Raw genomic sequence first — 22,834 nt, 5'->3', positions numbered from 1 at the left:
ACCACGACAGCAGCTCAAGCGGACTCCACCACGGCAGCAGCAGTAACATCCCTTCCAAAAACCAACACGGGAGCTCCTTTTTTCAAACGGTGGCGACAACTCCCTCTCTCCGTAGCGGAACGGCAGCGAGTATTTCTCCCATAAACAACATGGCAGCAGTAGTTCCAAAAGACGACACGAGAAGAATTTAAGACTCTATGCCGACGATAATATCTTCAAGATCCACGGCTAAGTTTTATTTTTCTAACGGGACGATTGCTATTCCGCCTTTCAGACCTACGCTTTATCAAATTCAACCTCTCCAAGAGTTGTGGCGGCCTCTTTCCCGAGTGAGGTACCTGTAAATTTTAAGAATTTCGAAGAGTTCTCCTACACTTCGTTAGCAAACAAGTCTGTTCAAAGAAACTTATTCCATTCAACTGGTAAAACTTTAATTTTCAGAATCTTTATTCGCAATTAGTTTGTTGAATGTCAAAAATCAATTTAGCCAAGTTATGACATAATAATTTAATATGTTTTCTTTGACTCAATAGATTTTCCTATATCAGCAACAACTAAAAGTACCAACTTTTCTGCGTTCGCGGTTCACAAACCGGCTTTAAACGCTTTTGCCATGAAATCCACATCCACTTTTATGACACGTACAAGTAAGAAAAATTCAAATTCACTTGTTATATTCTACTTGTTTTGTGGAATGGTTGGTATGAATTTGGCGTGGTTCTTAGATTGTTGGAATGAACTTTTATATGCATGTATGTTCTTAATAGTTGGGATATCCGAATATAATACTAGAGATTTTGCAAATTCTCGAGCTGTGAATTTAACTAGAATGCCTTTATAAATCACAAAAACTCTAAGTAGTCAGGCTAAAAATAATTTAAGGTTGTTTGGTGTTTAGGCCTAAATGTTTTATTCAGCATATGTCATGTTCATTCGGATTCCTTTAAACCATTTGAATTATAAATTGGCTTTGCAATTGGTTTGGCTTTGTTTGTTTAAAAAATCAAATAAGAACCAATTATTCATTTGATCCAATTTGAATATTTGCACATGTTCTCTATTTAAAAGTGGAAATTGTACTTACAGGATGAAGAGAATGGGCTTATCAACTCTAGGTATCCTGTCTTTTCAACTTCCAGCCTTTGCATTATAGGAGATGATGTACAGGTAACTTCAAAAACTCCAAATATCTTGGTGTGAAGATGGCTTTGCCACCATTTGTTTGTGTTATGTGACTCCACATCAAGATTCATGAATAGGTTACAACCTTGTATTGCATTTCACTATATGTTTATGTTCCTAGTATGAAGATGTCTTTTGCAATATACTTGTGCAGTGATGCGATGTCCATACCAGGACTTGCTCCAAAAAAAATACCCACTTGTACCCATGCATTTGCATTAATTTGGCCTTTTTCATTTATATTAGATTTTCTTCTCAAACTTTTAACTTAGGTAGCAAAATAGTATCTAGATTTCTTTTAGAAATGAACAGAGAGAAACAAATAGAAAGTGGCTAGCTAGCCTACTTTTCATTTAGGAAATTCATAATGTAGAGTACAATATTTACAACACAATACAAAAAAGAAATGAAATTAAACAAACAAACACAGATGAGCCATAGGTTGGCCAATTTCTTGACAATTACTCATATTCCGCTCTTTTCCAAATGATTATTCTTTGATTGGTGGCTCTGGCATTTTTCATGTCAAAAAGTCTAGCCGACCATTCAGAAGTTCTAATAGCAATTGGGCAATTTGAAATTGTCTTACAGATGTCTTATTTTACAATCGAAATTCTATGGTATCCAGAATATCCATCCATAAAAGATAATAATTCATGACCAGTTTTCAAACTACAAATGAAAGTGATTTTAGGATCTTCATATGAACCCAAACTTTACTTCCTACTTGGAGATCTTACAATGCTTCTTTTCCACCATCTAAAATAGGATGTGATATCTCCAAATTCTCTAACTCAATTTTGTCTTCATCTTCAAATACTACTTCGGCATCAAGAACTTCTGCTGAATTGCTCTCCTCTTCAAACATAATTTCTTCCATAATGTGCTGCATACATTTTTTTTAAAATTGCAGATGCAGCTGCTGCAAACTCTCTAGAGGTGAGCTTAATCATGGATTTCTTCAATAACAATGGAAGAACGCAGCTTATTGTATGGTACAATAGTCGTTGATCCCAACAATTCAGTTGCTTTCTTTTTAACCTCTTGACGCATCTCTAGAAGTTCAATTGAAGCTTCCTTTGGCTAGCCCTTTTTATTCATTTTAGTAAATTGAATGGGGCCAACACAAGAATTATAATAACGAGCTTCAATCATGTCGGTGGAAATGGTAAAAATAGTTTTGTATCTGGCCATACCACTTCCACCTTATTCCCTTTCCAAAAAAGTAGGAATTGGTGTAATGATGAAGGAATGCACCAATTGGCATGAATCCAATCTCGTTCCAAAAGTGTTGGATAGCTAGCTGAAGAATTTACCATAAACAATTCCGAGAGAGAGGTTTTACTCCCCACAGTTACCTCTATTGGAAGAACACCGATATTTTTTGTTAGTTCTCCTGTAAAAGTCGATACACTAACCTATAGAAATAAGGTCCTTCGTGGTCTTTCCCAACAAGTGTAGCATCTTAAATGGCATAATATTCACTGCAGATCTGTTGTCAATGAGAACTCTAGATTTTGGGTTGTCATTAAAATGAGCTTTTATGTATAGAGGTTTGATATGTTTGGTCATTGCCTCTGCTGGCTTATCAAAAATTACTCTTTTTCGCCCATCGTTGGTTGCCTCTTGTATAATAACTTGGCTATTGATAGATGCGGCAATGTTATAAGTAGAGTTTTATATAGAATTAGACTAATAGTACATGTGTTTGGTTTATATGTGTACGTAAAGTGTCTAGATGTTCGGTCCTTGTGTGAGTATGGGATTGATCTATTTATATGCGAGCTTGTGTCCCTTGATTTTCTTAGTCGATGTGGGTTTTGTGCTAATCTGGGTGCTTTGTGGGTTTATTATATCATTAATCCCCCACTATTGTGCCGTCTTTGCATAGATATTTATGTCTGTAATGTGAAGCAGGCTTTTCTTGGGCCGGATCGCCCTTTTGGTTTATCCTCTCCTCTTTTTCTGCGCCTCACTGACAGCTTGTTATGCGGCATTTAATGCATCTTGCACCTTTTGGAATCCTGTCGTCATTTCGTTTCTCTTTTATTTTCAAAATTTCCCAGATTTATCTTTTTGTTCCCTTTTTATTTTCTTTGTTCTTCTTTCGTTTTTTTCTCTTCTTGCTCTATTTTTCGTTCGTCGATCTATTTCTTCCTTGACCATGACTGACAGTTATCCTAAAGCGGTCACCATTTTAAAGAAGTGGCGTTGTTCTTTGACTCAGGAGTCTTTGGTTTCACTTCAGGAGACTTACGGCATTCCGGATGATTATCACATGGCTCTTCCGGCAGAATGTCAGTTTGCCAATTCTCGTCTGCCTCCTTGCTCCTCCTTTATTTTTAAAGAACAACTTTTGGCTGGTGTTCGCTTCTTGTTGGATCCGTTATTGTTCCGGTTTCTGGAGTCTTGGGGTATCGCCTTATCTCAGTTGCATCCTAACGCCATTCGCCACTTCACTAGTTTGAAGTCACTTCATAACCTTAATGGCGAGCGATTGACTCTCAATCGCGTGCACTATTGGATGAACTCTCCCTACCAGAAAAAGGATCTGCCATTTATCTCTTTGGGGTTTCGTTCTGGTTTGAAGATGTTTAATGACCTTCCTGACTCAATTAAGAGGCAGTGGAAGAGTAAGTTTTTCATCAACTCGCATCCGACAAAGTCCCTCGGCCCTACTGTTTAGCGTTCCCATATAGAGCCGCGTGAGCCTTATGATGTTCCGACGGAGGAATATTCTCTCATGCAGCGGATTAGCACTTTATATGATGAAGGGTCCCGGACATTCACTGATTTTATCAGTGAGTATTTATGGAAACATGCCGCGCCCCTATTTATCTTCTCGTTTTGTCTGCTACTGTTGCTTCTTTGCCGGACGCTTCTCCCGCTATTGGTAAGTCCTTGTTTTCTCTTTTCTGTTATTTTTATATATATACTTTTGTGGATTTCCCGCTGCTCTTTGACTTACGGCTCTATCATGGAACATCTGGTCAGTTCTGCTACAAAGTTGGCTAATGCTTGAGCTTTCATTGCTTGTCTTGGTTCATAACTGATGTCATGCTCTCCCAGCTGTATTGACCATTTGACCATTCTTTCCAAGAGTTCTGACCTCTGAAGCGCCTATCGCAGAGGTTGATCAGTTTGCACGACTATTGGGTGTGCTTGAAAGTATGGCCTCAGTTTCTTTGTCGTTGCTGTCAATGCTAGCGCCATCTTTTCGATTTTCGGGTACATGTGCTCCGCATCCTTTAAGGTTTGGCTTACATAGTACACTAGTAGTTGTTGGCCTGCCTCCTCTCTTACCATAACCGTTGCAGTCGCGTCTTTGCATATAAAAATGTGCAGATACAGAGTTTCTGCATCTTTGGATCGACTCAGTAGCGGTGGCTTCGTTAGGAACTTTTTTAGATCGTCGAAGGCTTGATAGCTTTCTTCTCCCCATATGAATGTCTTTGTTCTCAGCGTGTTGTAGAACGTGAGGCATCTTTTTTACTGATGACGAGATAAATTGTCCCAGGGCCGTTACTCTTCCGTTGAGGATCTATACTTCCCTTTGGTTCTTCGGCGGAGTCATTTCCAAGATAGCCTTGATTTGTTCTAGGTTTGCTTCCACTCCTCTTTGTGACACCATGTATCGTAGGAACTTCCCTCCTTCCACCCCGAACGTGCATTTTTCTGGGTTCATCATCTTCATGTTAAATTTGTCGAGTATCTCCAACATCGTTCGTAGTTCTTTGGGGTTATTTTCTTCGCTTTTGCTTTACACGATCACATCGTCGACGTACACTTCCATTGTTTTGCCAATTTTCTCCTTGAACATGTGTTTCATTAGTCACTGGTATGTTACTCTTGTATTTTTCAGTCCGAACGGCATTATTGTGTAGCAATAGGTTCCTTCGTCCGTGACAAAGCTTGTCTTTGTTTGGTCTTCCTCTTTCATCAAGAATAGGTTATACCCTTGCGCCATGTCTGCCAGACTATGCATCGCGTATCTCACGATGGAGTTGACTAACTGATCGATGTTAGGCAGGGGAAAACAATCCTTTGGGCATGCTTTATTCGGGTCCGTATAGTCGACGCACAAGCGGTTCTTTCCGTTTTCCTTCTTTACTAGGACCACGTTGCTTAACCAATTCGGATATTTGACTTCTTTGATGAACCCTGCCCCAAGTAGTTTCTCTACCTCTTCTGCTATTATTCTCTGTCTTTCTTCCGAGTGTCATCGTTTATTTTGTCGGATTGGTTTCATAATTGCGTCGACGTTTAACTCATGACATGCTACCTCCGGGTCAACTCCTTTGATGTCCGAGGCTTTCAGGGTGAATGTCCCCTCGAACTCTTTAAGTACTTCCTGGATCGTCGTTTTTGTCGATTCTTTCATGTTGATGCCCATTTTCACGCTTTTCCGGTATGGACTTCCCAAGGTTTCGTCTCTCCTACTGATTTGGCCGTCGATTCCTCACACGGCAATTCTAATATCTCGTCTATGTGAAGCAGCTCGGCCAATGTTATGCGGTGATTGGCTTCTGCTTCCTCTCGACTTCCTTCGATCTTCATTGTTCCTTCCTCGGTAGGAATCATCATCCTCTCGTTCCTTGTATCAATAGCCGCTCCTGATTCATAGAGGAATGGCCATCCCAATATAAGGTCGTATAGGAGGATCCTGTTTATGATTTGGAAAGGGGAGGCAATCTTCCTTTCCCGTCCTCATGGATTGCCAAGACTCACCCAAATGTCTGCCACTCCCATTGTTTGGAGTCTTCTGCCTCCCACCCTTTGATTGTCCTCAGATTTCTGCTTGAACTGGATCAGGCTTCCTTCGGTCGCCCAATAGGCCATCTCTGCGATGACATTGGCACTCGCTCCTCGGTCTACCGATACCCTCCGGATCTCGTGCCCTCATACCCTCGCTGTTATCACAATTGGTTCTTCCGGTTCACCCTGCGATGGGCCCGGGTCTATGTTGCATTCGACTACTGGTGAGGCGGTTCTTTTCCACTTGTATCTTCTCTCCGGGTCTTCGTCCATTGTAGCTCTCTTTCTCTTGGCAATTAGGTTTCTTTTTAATGTGTCCATCTCAGGTTGATTATGAATGATGTCATGGGTCTGTGTAGCTCTTACCGCTCCCTATTTCTATCACTAAATGTTTTTTGAGAATAGGTTCCCACAGATATCGCCAAATGATAGATGCGGCGATGTTATAAGTAGAGTTTTATATAGAATCGGACTAATAGTACATGTGTTTGGTTATGTGTAAGTAAAGTGTCTAGATGTTCGGTCCTTGTGTGAGTATGGGATTGATCTATTTATAGGCGAGCCCGTGTCCTTTTCTTTTCTTAGTCGATGCGGGTTTGTGCTAATCCGGGTGCTTTGTGGGCTTGTTCCATCAACCACGACATTCATTTTTTGAATGCTTAGATATCTTCTCCCTTTGAATCTCCTCCACTTCATCGGAATACTCATTGAAGATTCCATGTACACGTTCTAGACCTTTAAAATCTGTTGGAAGAATCAAAGTAAACGCATTACAAGTTAAAAGAACTTGAGTCTCATCTACTTTAATAGATCTCTGCTCTTTGCGTTCCATTTCTAATCTGAATCGCTATATTCCAGGGATTTTCTCCTGAATTTAGCACTCTCCTTGACAATAGAATCATTCAAGATATCTTTACTCAAGAGGCCATCTAGATTCGTGCCTTATTTCAGGATCTCTTCATCCAAAAGGTCGTCTAGCTCCATATCTTCTTTAAAGATATCTTCTTTCAAGATCTCTTCTTCCAAGAGGTCGTCTAGCTTCATGTCGCCTCCGGAAATTTGTTCTTCTAAAAATGCGTCTAAATCCATGTCACCTTCTAAAATTTCTTCCTTCAAAGGCACTTGGGCTTTTTTAACTTTAACTTCTATGGCCTCAGAAGAATCTTGATTAATAGGCTGTACCTTTTGGACAAGGATTTCTTTAGACCCTTCTTGCACAATAACATTTATTGGCCTCCTAGTGTCAAAACTCCTGTTCTTTCCTTATAGCAGCCCTTAGCCTCTGACGCCTCCACTTTTGTGTTCTTGTTAATAGAGGTGGGAACTTCCTGCGATAATTTGTATGCCACCTCGAACTAGGGGCGACCAATGGTGGCACTATGAATCATGGTTAATTCTTCCGGTCTCTATATGCCAAATAAACCTTTGGTTGTTCCTCCCTTCTCCAGACGTAGGATCGCCTTTCTAGATAATCATATCTTTCCGGCCTTCTTAGGTAATAAGGAGCCATGTTTTTTTTCAAAGGAGCACGATTAGTAGAAACAAAATTGTTAGAGATTTTGGGTCTCCATACCTGCTTCTTCTCCTCTTTGTATTCTTGACTCAGCTATGCTCTTTTCTCCGTTTCAACCAATTGTTCTCCTTTAATCCTTTGAGCATGTTGTTCTCTAATTCAGAGTTTCCTCTTAATATCCAACAACAAACGTAAGTCAAACTCTGAAAGATCACTTGCATTTACAGATGCTGCAGCAGGGAAAGGATCTTCATCTATCACAAGAGCCTCCTTTTTCTCTGGGAACTTCAAGACTCCCTCGGTAATCCGATCTTGAACAATGTTTTTGAACCCCCAACATGAGTTAGTTGAATGGTTCCAGGAGTTATAAAATTTTCAATACCCCCTCACTTTTACTTCCTTCTTTAATGGCATCTTATGGTCAAGAGGAAGGGTAATAAATTTCTCCTTTAGCAAACAGTCGAAGATTTTCTCCATTTTTGAGACTTCAAAAGTGTAAAGAGGTTATGCATTGCAATTTTGTTGTTTCTTCCAACCATCAGGACTCTTTTGGATTAACATAGGACAGGTGCATGAACTGGTGGCCGTGAGGTCGGCTACCGCTATTTCATATGATCCAACCTCTTAATAGTAGGTGCCCATATCCACTTTCTTTTTATGGCTCTCCTTGTGAAGAAGTTCTTCATATTCTGATACTTTAGCAGCCAGTTCATAGAGGTCCCCAAACTCCATCCCTCGAAACTTTTTGCGAAGTTCAATATCAAAACCTCGTTGAGCCATCTTGACATATTTCGTTTCTGGAAGGACAATTTTGCACCTGCTCCTCATCTTTTTGAAGCGGTGAATATACATATCAGCATCCTCTCCACTCCTTTGAGAAACTCTGGACAATCCTGCTTTGCAAATTTTTGGCTCAGCACGATAGAATTGGGTATGGAACAACCTCTCCATTTCCTTCCATGTAAGTACCGAGTTCCTTGGCAAGGTAGCATACCAAGTGAAGGCTATACCTGTCAAGGATTTAGGAAATAATCTTAATATAAAATTGGCAATATTATCCAAGTTTTCCATAACTCCACATTGAATAATAAACTTTTCCACATGTTCAGTGGTAAAATGGTCATCTTCTCCAGAAAATAAAGAAAAATTTGGGAATTTATATCCTCGGGGGTAAGAATTTTCCCTGTCAATATGATTCGGGTAAGGTTTATGAAATCAGGGTCGGTCAATTTGCCTTAAACCTAGATTATATAACTCCTGGATCACTTCCCTCACAGCCTCCATGTCCAATGGCCTCCCTAGAGGTTGGGGTGGCACCACTTGAGGATGATTTCTTCCTTGGTAATTTCCCCCCGTGCCTTGAGGTTGAATAAATTTTGATTGACCTCATGATCATCCATGGAAGGATGATTGATAGCACCTGCATTATTGAACGGCCTAGAATTTTGGCCAGTTTGATTATTCATTTTAAAAGAGTTAACTTGAACATGTTCATCTCTTTTATGTGGTGGTACATACCTTTCCTCAGGGGATGATGGATTCAAGATTGGTACATAGTTAGTGCTTCCAATCTCCTGAATTCCTACAGATGATTGCCCCCCGAGTTGTCAGTTAAGATCTTGCTTAGATGTGTTAACAGCCTCTGGTAAATCACCATCTTTTTGGGATGATAATTTCACAACAACTACCAATTCAACCAAGTAGTGTTCCATGTCGAACTGCTTCTTGTCCATCACCTCATGCTTCAGATTCATTTCAGCCTGAGCATGGTTGAAATTGGCCTGAGTTTGCTTCATCTCAATCATGGCCTTTGACAACATTTCTAACGCTTCGGCAAATCTTGGCTCAGAATTTTGCCAAATTGGTGTTTGTTGCCCTCCAAAACCATGTGGTATATCTTCACTCACCTCTTCATAGAGAGGTAAATTTTCTTTTTTGATGTTTCTGACCATGTGAGCCATATAGTCTCCATGTCCTACATTTGCAGAAGTAGGATCATCCACTATATCCTGTGATACAATTACATCTTTTTCTTTTTCACTTCGAGTTCTCGGCATAACTCTAGTGTCCCAGTGGGCATGCCAAAATTGTTTGTTGTTTTACAATCTTGGCAAAATACTGTTACAAGTGTGTGTGAAATTTGTGGGCGTGCCAGGAATTGATTCCAAATTTGTGTAACTTGACTTCGAAAAACAAGCAATTGGGGCTTGATTAATCTTACAACAAGTACTCCAAAAGTTTGCTAAGAGAAATTGAATGAAAATACTGAAATTCAACCGTAAATGTGTTTACAGATTGAAGAAAAATGAAATTACAAGTGTTTGTGTGTTTATGCTTTTGGACAGTATTTTTGTGGAATTTGTTCGGGGGCCAAAATCATTGCGTTCCTCTTCTATTTCTAGCGCTTGTAGACCTGCCAGGTGATAACGCTTCTTAAACTACCAACGTTCTCCTAGCATTTCTCCACCTCTAAACAAAATTGTTCGCTCTCACGTTCATCTGAACTGTTGCTTTAAGGATAAACTGTAGATGAGATCTTGGGCTTCTGGCTTTTTGGACTTCTGAAGAATTACTTATGGGCTTCTGGCCACTTAATTACGGCCTAATTGTCAATTTGACTATTGTCTAATTCTTTTGAGAATGAACTTGGGTTTATGAGCCTTGGGCTATTTTTAATTTTGGTGTAAACATCATCTTAAACTTCAATTCTAATCCCAACTGTTCCAAGACTTTTATTTAGTAATTTTGTTATTTCTACTATGAATTTTTATCGACTCTGTTAATTTTCAATAGAATGTCACCTAATTTAATAGTCCATCTGATGACATGTCGGATAGCTTGAATTCTTAAAACTCATAAAAAATCTCAAAATTTACTGAACCCATTAAAACCTGGAAAACATTCACATAGTCATAAGGTTATTATAGATTCAATAGAAGTTTCAAGATTTTAATGAGTTTAATTAGATTTCTCATGATAAACGTATAACCAAATAAAATATCAAGTCAAGTGGCACATCATACAAAAGTCACAGCCGGGACGACCAAGTTATTAAAATATAAAAACGATCATGAAAAATAAAAGAATATAATTTAAAGATAATATAAATTACCTTCTAATTACCATGAAATTTGTCTCGTCTATATAAAGTAATAATTTTGACCCATCAGTTTAGGTCCGATTATTTATTTCCTCTCAATTTTAAAATTTACTATCTTCTCTTTAACTTTTGTTTAAATAACTAAAACTCACTTATAAAGTGTGGTTTTAGTTAAGATAACAATAATGTAATGGAAAGAGGATATTTTTTGAAAATCTAGAGGAAGTGTAGTTATATGGCTCCAACCAAATGATGATAATAATAAAAATAACTAGTCAACCTAAAATGGCTCCAATCTCATATAAGTTAAATCAAGAAAGGAATAGAAATGGAGAAAATAACAAGAAAGCAAGAAAAAAAGCTCCACTTTTCACACAATGCAATTTTATTACGTTTGTTTTTTTTATTACCAAATATGTATGTTTTATTTCATCCAACAACACCTTTTGCAATTAGCCTACACGTGTCTTATTAAACCCTGATTTAGTGTTTTTTTATTAAAAAAAGTCCCCTTTTCAGCGCGCCTGGCGCGCGCGTCAAGCCTGCTGCACGTGAAACAAGTGCACTATGCACCTGTTATCACATTTTATTTGGGAAATATGTGCATGGTGCACCTGTTTCCCATATAACATATAAAATGGGGACCTTTTTTTCAAAGGTCCCCATACAGTTTTTTAAAATCATATATTATATATTTATATATATAGATATTTATTTAAATGTTAAATATTTATATTAAATATTTTAGAAAAACTCAAATCATTAATTTATTTATATATTTTATAAATATAACGTATCAAAACTTTAAATCGAGACTGGCGTTGGAAATTTTTTAATAAACCGGATACATATCTGATACATCTCTAGTATATCTGCAATACATTTTTGATACATCTAATTTTATTTTTAATGAATTGAGTTTAAATTTTTAATTTTTGAGTGTTAGATAGTGCATTTCGAATATGTTATTGCTGCTAATGTTATTTTCTAGTGCATATTGAATTCTAATCGACTACATTTAATTGTAATTCGAATATATTTTTGATACATCTCTGATACATAATTTATACATGATAGATACATATTTGATACATTAATTGAATTAACTGACTAATTCGATTGATTCGTTTTTATATTTAGAAAAACTTATAAACTGTTTGCACCGGCACAGAAGGCTGATTGAAGGGTTCAAAATGGTGTGAGTACTTCGGCCCATGACTTTGGAAAAAGAGCTGAATGGGCTCATCTGGGATTTTAGCCCAATAAGAGCTATATTTATTTTTAGCCTTTTATTTATTTATTTCTTAAATAAGAGATTGCATCTCATTAGGACTAGAAATTCTTGATTAGGGTTTTGTCACGACCCAATCTCATGGGCCGAGACCGGCGCTAGGGAATGGGAGTGGTTGCTCCGGAACCCGTAGCAAGCCTAAAAACGTAAAATAATTTTTTGCGAAACATAAACGTCATGCATGACATACATAGACACGTGTCATGCAGAAACACATGCCAGTCATACATATCCTCTGGCAATCACAAATATCACAACGCAGCCGGCGTAAAACATATATACTTTAAAACATTAAGTTATATTTACAGAAAACTATATATTACAGGCTGACTTGCAAAATACATATCTACTGCAGCTCTAAGAGTAAAGTACTATTTCTTTACATACTTTCAAAAATACAGACTTCTGAAAGTAGGATAGAAGTTCGTTGCTTCAAAGCGTCTTTATCCTGAAAGGAAATCTGTGAGGGGTTAGTATATTGGGATATACTGAGTGAGTTCATACATTTACTAATAAGTATTAAATAAAACATAAAACCGCAATCAATCATATGCAGTCGAGTACAGGATCCGATTGAAACCCTAATCCTCGAACATGCTAAACGTATGTACTCAGAGGAAAACTTATCCAATAGTCCGACCCGGGAGTATTCACACTCTACCACGTCAGTCGCGACAATTCTCTTAATTCCAATGGTGGGTCCAACCCACTAGATACGGGGCTCAGGTTACACTATAACCGAGTTCACTCTCGTATCACAGTCATACATCTGACTTCGAAATTCGTGTTCTTAATCGTATTCACAACTGTATCAAATCAAAACTGGTGATCACACAGTCCTATTTCCGCTCAATAGGTAGCACGTTCCATCAGATCAATACTGGTTTCAAATCAAGCGTATATGCAATTCATATAAAGATTTCGCACTATAAACATGCACAAATTAAACGCAAAGCAATATCAAGTAATCGCTTAAATAAATACTTTAAAAGCAAATCGTATAAACTCACAGAAAACGCTTATCCAAAAATGCGTCGGGGCTTAGAAACGTCAAGCTTCCCGAGCTCCTGGTCCAGCTGCTTCTTGCCTCGCTGGATCTAAAACAATTTCAAAACATTTGACTCACATCAGAATCCTATTCTAAGATTGACTCTAGACGCGAGACACGACAAGACACAAAACATAAGCCGTCGTGCTTCAAACGTAAACTTTTTCGATAAACGAATCATTATCCTTTTGTTTCTAAATACTTTTCAATTTAATTCTCAATAGAGAATATAGGTTATCTTAATGAAACCAATTGATATCCATAAACTATCTCATTCCAATCAACTAGTCATAATTTACTCGTTTGACGTCCGAATCTCGCATTTTCGGAGTCCGAAAGTCGATATTGGATTAGGGGATCATCAAAAAGCTTCAAAACGGGCTTGGCACGTCGCGCCAAACATTGGCGCATCGTGCAGACGAGGGAAGCAGGCCCAAATCGGCATAAAACCGCTCAAAAACTCATTCCGACATGCTCGAGACACTTCCAAACGTATCCGCTACTAAAACGACATCTAAATCCATCCAAAAACACAATAAAAACGTGTAAAACGAATCGAATACGTAATCGCGATACGGTTTCGCCGTAACCTAATTTTCAATTCGTTTTTCCATCAATTATACCCAAATAAACGGAGAAACGACTTGCTTACCGTGATTGTCCTTCGAAATACGATCGATTTGAGTTATTAAACGTCGAAAACGGACGAGAAACAGAAACCGCGCGACAAACCGTACGTGATCGTCGAAAGAGAAAGAAAGAAAGAGATGAAGCGATAGTAATGATCTGGATCCTTCTTTCCTTTCACTTTATATATATATATTGGCTAAATTGCACTTTGCTCCTTGAAACTTTTCAAAAGTTTCAATTTAGTCCAAAACCTATCCGCGTCCAAATTTTAAACGATCTCCGATCGACTCGAAACTTTTACCACAAATACTATAAATTATTTCGCGGACTTTGGCGAAATAATTATCGTTACGGGATTTATAATTTATTTTATATTAATTTTCGAAATTAAATCCTTAAATCCCGCTAACTAACTTATTAAAATTTATTTAAAATTCCCGATATAATTAAATTAAATTCTTCTTAATTTAATTTATCGGAATCTACGACACGTGGCACGAATTAATTATCTAAAAATATTTTAGGGTATTACAGGTTTGTCCCTTATAAATAGCTAGGATCATTGTATTATTATTTTTTATCAACACATCATTAATCAAAAACCAAAGCTCATGCTTTTTACCCTCAGTCTCCGGATTGAATCTTAGTTTAGGAGTAGATTTGACATTAATCTCGCTTGGATCTCCGGATTCCTAGAATAATACTGTTAGTTTAATCGAACGGCGGTCACGTCATTCAAATCCTGCTTATCTCATCTTGAATCACCCATGTTAAAGCATCGGTACCTAAAGTCCCCATTAACAAATTCAAAGTTTTGAGCAAGGTGAAAATCTCGCGAACATCTTTTGGCGACTCCACTGGGGACAGTTTATGGTCAGCACAAAAACCGGAGTTTTCACAGACAATTACAGGAAAACTCGGTCTCAAAGCCGAGCCAAGCTTCAAAGAAGGTTCGAAGTAACGGAGCATTTTGATCCAGACATCGTAGCGATCATGGCAAAAGGGGACAGGCGGCAACAGACCAAAGGGGTCCAAAACCCAATACCTTAGGTGATCTCTGCTAGTAACAAGGCCAACGATGATGATGACTTGGAGAAGGAGTTCAACGAGTTCTCTCGAGAAATACCTCCTACCCGCCCATCGTTGTCCAGAGCCGATTTTTCCATTATGAGGGACGCAATAGCTAAGGAAAATCGGCAGATGTTCGATGGAGCAATGCAACAAATGTCCAATGCCTTCAAGGGGATGTTGGCCGATCAGGCCATTGTTCAACAATCAATCGTGAAAAATTTGAGAAACTTAACGAGCTCAATGGACAATTTGGGGAAACTCTTTTCGGGGCAACCAATGGCCGATCAGAATTACTGCAAGGCCGATTATGCCTCGACGTCACAGAGGAATGGTGGAATCGGCAACTCGGCCGATTCAGGGCAATCACCGAGTAGAATCGGGATGGCTTATGGTTCAGTACGACTACTAATGCGCCCGGACGTTGATGCAACTGCTAAGGGCGATTCATCCAACCCAGAAATGGGGAGACACCAAGGCAATGACCCGTTGCCAGGACAACAGTACCCTAATCAACAGCAGCCGATTCCAGAGAATTTCTATGGGGGAGATAATACCCCGACGGGGGATGGACATAACTTGTATAATTGAGGGCAACTGCTCGACGAGCTAGAAAAGTTGGGAGTCGATTAAAACCAATGCCAAGGCCGTCATACATGAAGCCATACCCCGATTGGATCGACAAGTTATACCCATTCCCTAGAGGGTACAAAGTACCCGAGTTCAGCTTGTTTTCTGGTGAGGAGAAGGTTCAGTCGACGGTGGAGCACGTGGCACGATTATCGGCTCAATATGGCGAGGCAGGAGCTCATAACTTCTGGAAATTACGTCTATTCGCGAGTTCCCTCACTAAGATAACGTTTACGTGGTATTCCCACTTATCGCCTAACTCGATAGGCTCGTGGAAAGATTTGGAAACAAAGTTCCATGAAGAATTTTACATAGCAGCACCCGATGTCACTTTGGATGATTTAGCAAGAATATCTCAATTGCCGAGCGAAACGGTAGAGAAATACATAAGCCGGTTCCGGAACTTGAGAACGAGGTGCATGACTCAAATCTCCGAGGGAGATTGCGTGCCAATGGTTGTGAAAGGAATGAACTTCTCCATGAGGGAACATTTCAAAGGACATCACTTTAGAGATTTGTTTGAACTCACAAACAGGGTTACGAGCTACAAGCGATTGCTCCAAGAGAAGGAACAGAGGCGAGGTTCCTCTAAGGGCACGTATTACCGAGATCAGCTTGACGTCGCAGTAATCTCAGATAGTGAAGATGACTCATCGGATGATGAGGTATGTATGGCCGAATTCTTGGGTAAAAACCCCACAGAGTGCGCAGCCTTAAAAAAGCCAGGGTACATGAAGAAGAATAAGGTATTGATCATACGGAAAGAGTACTCATTTGATTTGACGAAAGCCGATGAAATTTTCGACGCCTTGTTGAAAGATGGGTAAATCTCCTAATCTGAAGGTCACGTCATACCATTAAGTGAAGAATTAGCTGGGAAGGATTATTGTGAATTTCACAATTCATGGAGGCATAGCACTAATAATTGCGTGGTATTCCGGAACATGGTCCAAAAGGCGATTACCAAAGGAAAAGTATTGTTCCCCGCCAAAAAGGAGGCCAATGCGAAGTACATAGCTATTAACGCAGTTCGACCCAATTTAGACCAGATTTTGGGGATCGGACAATGCTAGAAAAGTGGAGCCCGAAGAAGCCACGACATAGAGTAGTTGTGAATAACATGACTGGTCAACGGCAAACAACCGCGCCGATGAAGTCAGAACCGATCTGCAAGCACTGTCGACATTGCCAACGACGCCCACAGGCCGAGTATGTTTAAAAGGTTGCTAGAATGAATCCGAAAACTTTCAAGTCGAGATCACCTACGAAGGAGTGGAAACAACATACCCCATCCAAGAAAGAAAGTGCAACGGTTTTCAAAGGGTGTTTAGGCCAACAGCGGAGACCCCTCGTATGACCAAGACACAACAGAGGAGAATGCAAAGGTTACGTCAGGAATCGAGGCTAATCTCCTCCGAATCAGAGGTAGCAACTGAAGGACGTGTACCAGTGAAGGATAGGTTATGTAAGACTCCTGATACCTCAATTACCGGTACCAAACGGCCAATCCTGGATAGATTGGGGGCAAGAACCGATCGTCCAAGAAGACACCCAGAAAGTCATAATCGGCCACTAGCCAATTCTATTGACTCCCCGGCGCGTAAGTTTAGGAAGATCTGGGTAGAAAAGAAACGGGATGTAGAGAAGGGGGCGGCTTCGCCTAGATCGGAAAAACTTGCAGAATCGCCAATGTAGGACAAGCGCTCATACAAAGACGTTGTCTTAGCTCACGCAGATGGCCAGCTTAAAGCATGGGTCCCAGTGAAGAAAGACTTAGTTGTGGTGCACAAGAATGGACAACTCAAGGCATGGGTCCCGAAGGGTGACAGGCAAAGCAAAATCCAAGTAGTAACACTACCAGATTCTTTTAGAAACAAACCTGAACAGAAGTCGATATTAGATGGGGACGTGATAATTCCAGATGAGAACATTGCCGATGCATCAGCTGTCGTGTCACTAAGAAAACCCCCTACTAGAATGACGAGGAACATCAGGCCATTGTACATAAAGGCCGATGTGAACAGCGTGGCTATCAGAAGGGTACTGATAGATAATGGCGCAGGAGTCAACATCTTACCATCACGAATGCTTAAAAAACTCGGAATAGAACGACATCAACAAGAGTCGACTAACGTCTATATGACGGATTTTGCCGGAGGAGAAACCCCTGCTGAAGGGTACATTACCCTAAAAATAAAAGTTGGCCGAGTCGAAACAGAGGAAGGATTTTTTGTTGTCAATGCCAGGAGCAACTACAACGTACTACTCGGCCGCGATTGGATTCATTCCAACATGTGTATCCCCTCCACTATGCATCAGATGCTGATATAATGGAGGGAAGATGGAGAGGCCGAAATAGTCCAGGGCGATCCGAGCCCTTTCGGCAAAGATAGCAACGTGCTAGAAGCAATGATGTATGATGATCAGGTGAAAAATATCAAATCTTTAAGTCATCGTCAAATGAGCACTGCTAGGATACTCGTCAATGCAGATCGCCCAACAGTAATCACCCTCGGGGGCAACGGCCGGTCTATGATTTTACAACACTCCGATGATTAGACGACATATGGAATTACAAAATAAAGTCTGAGACCTAGCAATTAGTCACGGAGTTCTATCAGCATAATGCATATATGAGGATCGGGAACAAAATCCTATCGGTACCTTAAAGATAAAAGACCTCAAGATTGCAACAAGGAAGTTGGGAGATGATCCAGCTCAAGTTCAAGACGAGCTCCTGGAGGTTAACTTAGGGTCGGAGGTGTCCCCCAAACCAATATACATTAGTGCAAGCCTTAATGTTGCCTTCAAGGATGAGTTGATAGCCTTATTCCGAGAATACAAGGATTGCTTTGCATGGTTGTCCGCGGAGATGCCAGGCTTGGAAAAGTCCGTCGCCGAGCACAAGTTGCCTTTAAAGGATGGTTTTCGCCCGTTTAGGCAACCACCTCGGCGAATATTAAAGGAAGTCGAAGAATTGATTAGGGAGGAGATTAATCGGATCAAGGAAGCCAACTTCATACGAGATGTGAAGTATACAGAATGGTTGTCTAACATAGTGCCCATGATGAAAAAGAATGGCAAATTGAGGGTCTGCGTAGACTTCAGGAATTTGAATTTAGCGACACTCAAAGACGAGTACCCAATGCCGGTAGCCGATATGTTGATTGATGGAGCAGCTGGACACACCATACTTAGTTTCTTGGACGCACACTCCGGATACAATCAGGTGCCAATTCATGAAGCTAATATCTCAAAAAAATTCGTTTTGATGTCCAGGACCGATTGGTGCATATGAGTGGATCGTAATGCCTTTCGGCTTGAAGAATGCTGGTGCAACGTATTAATGAATAATGAACAAGATGTTTGAAGGGTTGGACTGCTTAGAAGTGTACATCGATGATATAGTCATCAAATCATGCACAAATACAGAGCATCTAGCCGATTTGCGTAAAGGTTTTGAGCGTATCCAGGCCAATGGTTTGAAAATGAATCCTTTAAAATGCGCCTTCTGGGTATCGGCAGGAAATTTCTTAGGCTTTTTGGTTCACCAGCGGGGGGTAGAAGTAGATAAGAATAAAGCAAAAGCAATAATCAATACTGAACCTCCAAAGTCCAAGAAGCAACTACAACGATTAATCAGGCAGATAAACTTTTTAAGGCGATTCATCTCAAATACCACCGTCTGATTACGTAGTTGGAGCATTTTGTTGAAAGGAAACGAAACTGACCACTTTGTATGGACTGCCGAACAACAACAGGTGTTTGATGAGCTTAAAAGATATTTGGTGAAACCGCCAATTATGATGCCTCCAAAACCAAATCAGCCTTGTTATTATATATATCGGCAGCTCATCAATCCTTAGGCTGTATGCTTGCTCAAGAGAATCAAGGAGTGGAGAGATCGGTCTATTACCTGAGCAGAGCTTTGACCGATACAGAAACGCGATACTCGGATATCGAAAAGTTGTGCAAGTTGATATATTATATGTTGCCTGTCATAGTCTATGTTCTTGCACAAACCGATGTGATAAAGTACATTCTGTCCCAGCCATACCTCAGAAATCGGATAGGAAAATAGGCAGTGGCGATGTCAGAGTTTACTCTGGTCTATGTACCTCAGAAAGCCGTTAAGCGACAAGTTTTGGCCGATTTCCTTGCAGACCACCCAGGGATTGAAATTAAGGAAGAAATCGGCTGCATAGAGTTATATCGATGTGAGTCAGTCTTTTATGTTATTGTTATGTGTTAAAATGTTTATCACTTGGGTGACTACGTTGATTGCTATGCTTATGACTTGTGGATATTTATTGAATTGTTGTTTGCTTCATTTTGAGTTTGTTTCGCTTCATTCCTAGGAATGAATACTCGTGCTCGTGATGCAGCTCAGCCGAATGCTGATGCTGATGATGCTATGTCGATTTAGGTGGACCAGAATGAACTTGAGGTTCAGGCTGGTAAAGGGCAAGCCGGCAGAGGTAGAAATGGCATAGGTCGCGGCAGAGGCCGAGGTTGTGGTGGTGCAGGTAGGGCTGAGCTGAAACGAACCAAACCAAAAAACCGAACCAAACCAAACCATAGTTCAATGTTTAGTGCGGTTTTTCGGTTAAAACGGTTTGGTTCGGTGTAAAATATAAGAAAGTATGGAGTTTGGTGTTTGGTTTGGTTTTTAGGTTTAGAAAACCGAACCGACCAAAAAACCGATGTAACCGAAGTACCAATACGACGCCGTTTTGGCAGCACGTGTGACACGTAATAAAGACATGTAACCCTAGCTCAAGACGGAAACACTTCAAGACCCTTTATAAACCCCCTTATCTTTTCTTAACCCTAAACCTAATCAGTTTACTTCTGGCTTTTCACTCTCTCTCGCCTCGCCTCTCTTCTCTCTGATCTCTCTCTCTCATTTCATCCTCTCTAAACCTCTCTGCCCTCTCTCTAAAATTTGAACCCTAATCTTCTATGAAAACTCTAATCTCTCTACTATGTCGTTCTGGTTTACTCTAGATCATAAAATACCGACGCCATAAATGATTTCCCTTACTCAGTTTTGTACTATGGTTGTGAAAAGATAAAGATCCTCATCCAATCATTCGTTTTGAAGTGAATCATGCGATTTATTGCAGAACTTCATCTATAATTGGTGAGAAGGGTTTTATTTCTCTATTTTTTCATCATCTTGAGTTCTGTGTATGATACCTTATTTTCATGTTTGATATCTGATTTTCTACCTTGTTTGTGTTCTCTGTGTTTCAAAAATGGAGGCTTTATGCTCGAGGTGGAAGCCTGATCTCAAAAAAGGTAAGAATATAGAGTTCGAGGGTGGTTTTGACACTTTGATTCTTATTTGGCCTTCTTTTATCTGTTTGATGGTTTTTTATTTCTGTTTTTCATGTTTCATATTCGAAAATGGAGGCTTGGTTGGACTAGAAGCCCTAAACTAGATCTCTATCGTTCACAAGGTGGTACACATTAATCCCTTGTTTGTTTCTATGTTTTGAGTTCGGAACAGAGAGGTGTTACTTTGACATTTTGATTCTATTTTTACCTTCTCTATTTGATGGATTTTTTGTTTGTGCTTTTCATGTTTGATATTTCAAAATGGAGCTTGGTGGAAGCCCTAAACTAGATCTGTAAAATCATTGAATCAAGGTAATCATCGCATGATCCTAAACTATTGTGTTTGTGTGTGACTCTATGATTCTGAATGGCTTTTTGAAATGTATTTTTTTTCATGAATCATTTGGCTGGGGAAGATTCACAATCTCTGTGAATCATTGGTGGAAACCCAAACGACCCTTATTTGATCTGTTCATTTGTTCTGCTCTGAGAATCACATAACTGCTTTCAGTTTTGAAGTTTGTTGCATCCATATTCCTTGGTAAGCTTTTGTTCTGACTTTTAGTTTTGTTTTTGTGTTTAATTGATTGAGTTTTTATGATAATTAAACTAGTATACTAGTATTTGATCTTGTTTTGTTTCTGTATTTGCAGATGTCTGAGTCTGGGAAAGTTGGTGATGCTTATACTGGTGTTGATGATCCCCTCATTGGCCTTCTTGATCCATTGCCCTTTCCAAGTGAGCAGCAGCAGCAGCCTGTTGGTGATGATGAGGGCTCTTCTCAACCCACTCAACAAAAGGATAAGGATGCAACTGTGACTGGCATGATGCCAGTGGATAAAAAACGAAAGCAGTTAGTGGTACGATCAAAAGTCTGGGATCACTTTGAGCGTATTATTGATGAAAATTCTGGGAAATTGCTTATGGCTAAGTGTATATATTGTGCTAGAGTCTACCATTCAGACACTAAACTAAATGGCACTTCAACCCTTAGAGCACATAGCATTGCATGCTTAAAGAATCCACATAGTAAAGACACTAGGCAGGCATTATTGACCCTACAACCTGTTATTAAATGTGAAGAGGGGGATGAGGGGAAGGGACAGTTGGGAACCTGAAAATTTTCACAAGAACTTGTTAGGAATGCACTTGCTTACATGATTATCATTGATGAACTGCCATTTCGATTTGTAGAGGGTATGGGCTTTTAAAAATTGATGCATGTCGCATGTCCTAGGCTTAATATCCCATCTAGATGGACTGTTAATAGAGATTGTTACCAGATGTATCTAGATGAGAGGTTGAAGCTGAATTTTTTTTTTAAAAATGAAAGTCAAAGAGTAAGCATAACCACTAATACTTGGACCAGTATTCAAAGAGTCAATTACATGTGTGTGACATGCCACTGAATTGATAATGAGCGGAAGCTACATAAGGGAATTATGTGCCTTGTCCCTGTTTGTGGTCATAAAGGAGATTATATTAGTAAAACTCTTGAAAATTGTTTTCTTGCTTGGGGTTTAAAAAATATTTTTACTGTGATAATGGATAATGCTGGAAACAATAACGCTGCAATTGCTGCCTTTAAGAAAAAAATGATTTTATGGGGCACTGATGTTTCTAAATGTCAGTATTTTCATATGAGGTGTACTCCACATGTTATTAATTTGGTTGTTTCTGATGGGTTGAAAGAAATGAATGCTTCTATGAAAAGATTAGGGACCGCATTAGGTATATAAGAAACAATTCATCTATGCTCAAACAGTTTAATGATCTGGCTACTGAAGCTAATCTTGGTACCAAGAAGTCTCTTTGTCTTGATGTTGCTACCAGATGGAATTCCACTTACCTTATGCTTGATACTGCATGTTGTTTAAATGTTTGTTTGATTCATATGAAGAGGTGAATGGAAATTTTAGGAATGACATGGCTGATAACATTCCTAATAATCTTGATTTGCAAACTGCAAAGAAATTTGCTACCTGTTTATCTTATTTCTACATAATCACTCTTCGCATATCTGGATATTTATATGTAATCTCTAATATGCATTTTCTGGAGATATGTGATTTGTCTATTATATTGGATGAAATAATTGTGAGTGAGGATGTAGAGATAAAACAAATGGGTAAGAAAATGAGAGAAAAGTTTAATAGGTATTGGGGTGATCCCCTTAAAATGAACAAATTGATTTTCTTCTCTCATATATTTGCCCTACTTCCAAGTTCAATAATCTTCTGTTTTTTCTGAATAATTTATTTGGTAAGGAGCATGGTT

At 39.4% G+C, this 22,834-nt stretch overlaps 1 protein-coding gene across 1 annotated transcript; it reads left to right on the top strand.

Moving 5' to 3' along the window:
• Nucleotides 1-15,225: 15,225 nt before the first annotated feature.
• On the top strand, nt 15,226-16,044 carry LOC126672637 (uncharacterized). The gene has a single exon (XM_050366590.1). The coding sequence runs from the start codon at nt 15,226-15,228 to the stop codon at nt 16,042-16,044; it is 819 nt and encodes a 272-aa protein (XP_050222547.1).
• The last annotated feature ends 6,790 nt before the right edge of the window (nt 16,045-22,834 follow it).

This window comes from Mercurialis annua, linkage group LG3 (genome assembly GCF_937616625.2).
Source record: "Mercurialis annua linkage group LG3, ddMerAnnu1.2, whole genome shotgun sequence".
Lineage (NCBI taxonomy): Eukaryota > Viridiplantae > Streptophyta > Magnoliopsida > Malpighiales > Euphorbiaceae > Mercurialis > Mercurialis annua.
The sequence above is the reverse complement of the archived record's forward strand: the minus strand, read 5'-3'. Positions and strand labels throughout refer to the sequence as shown.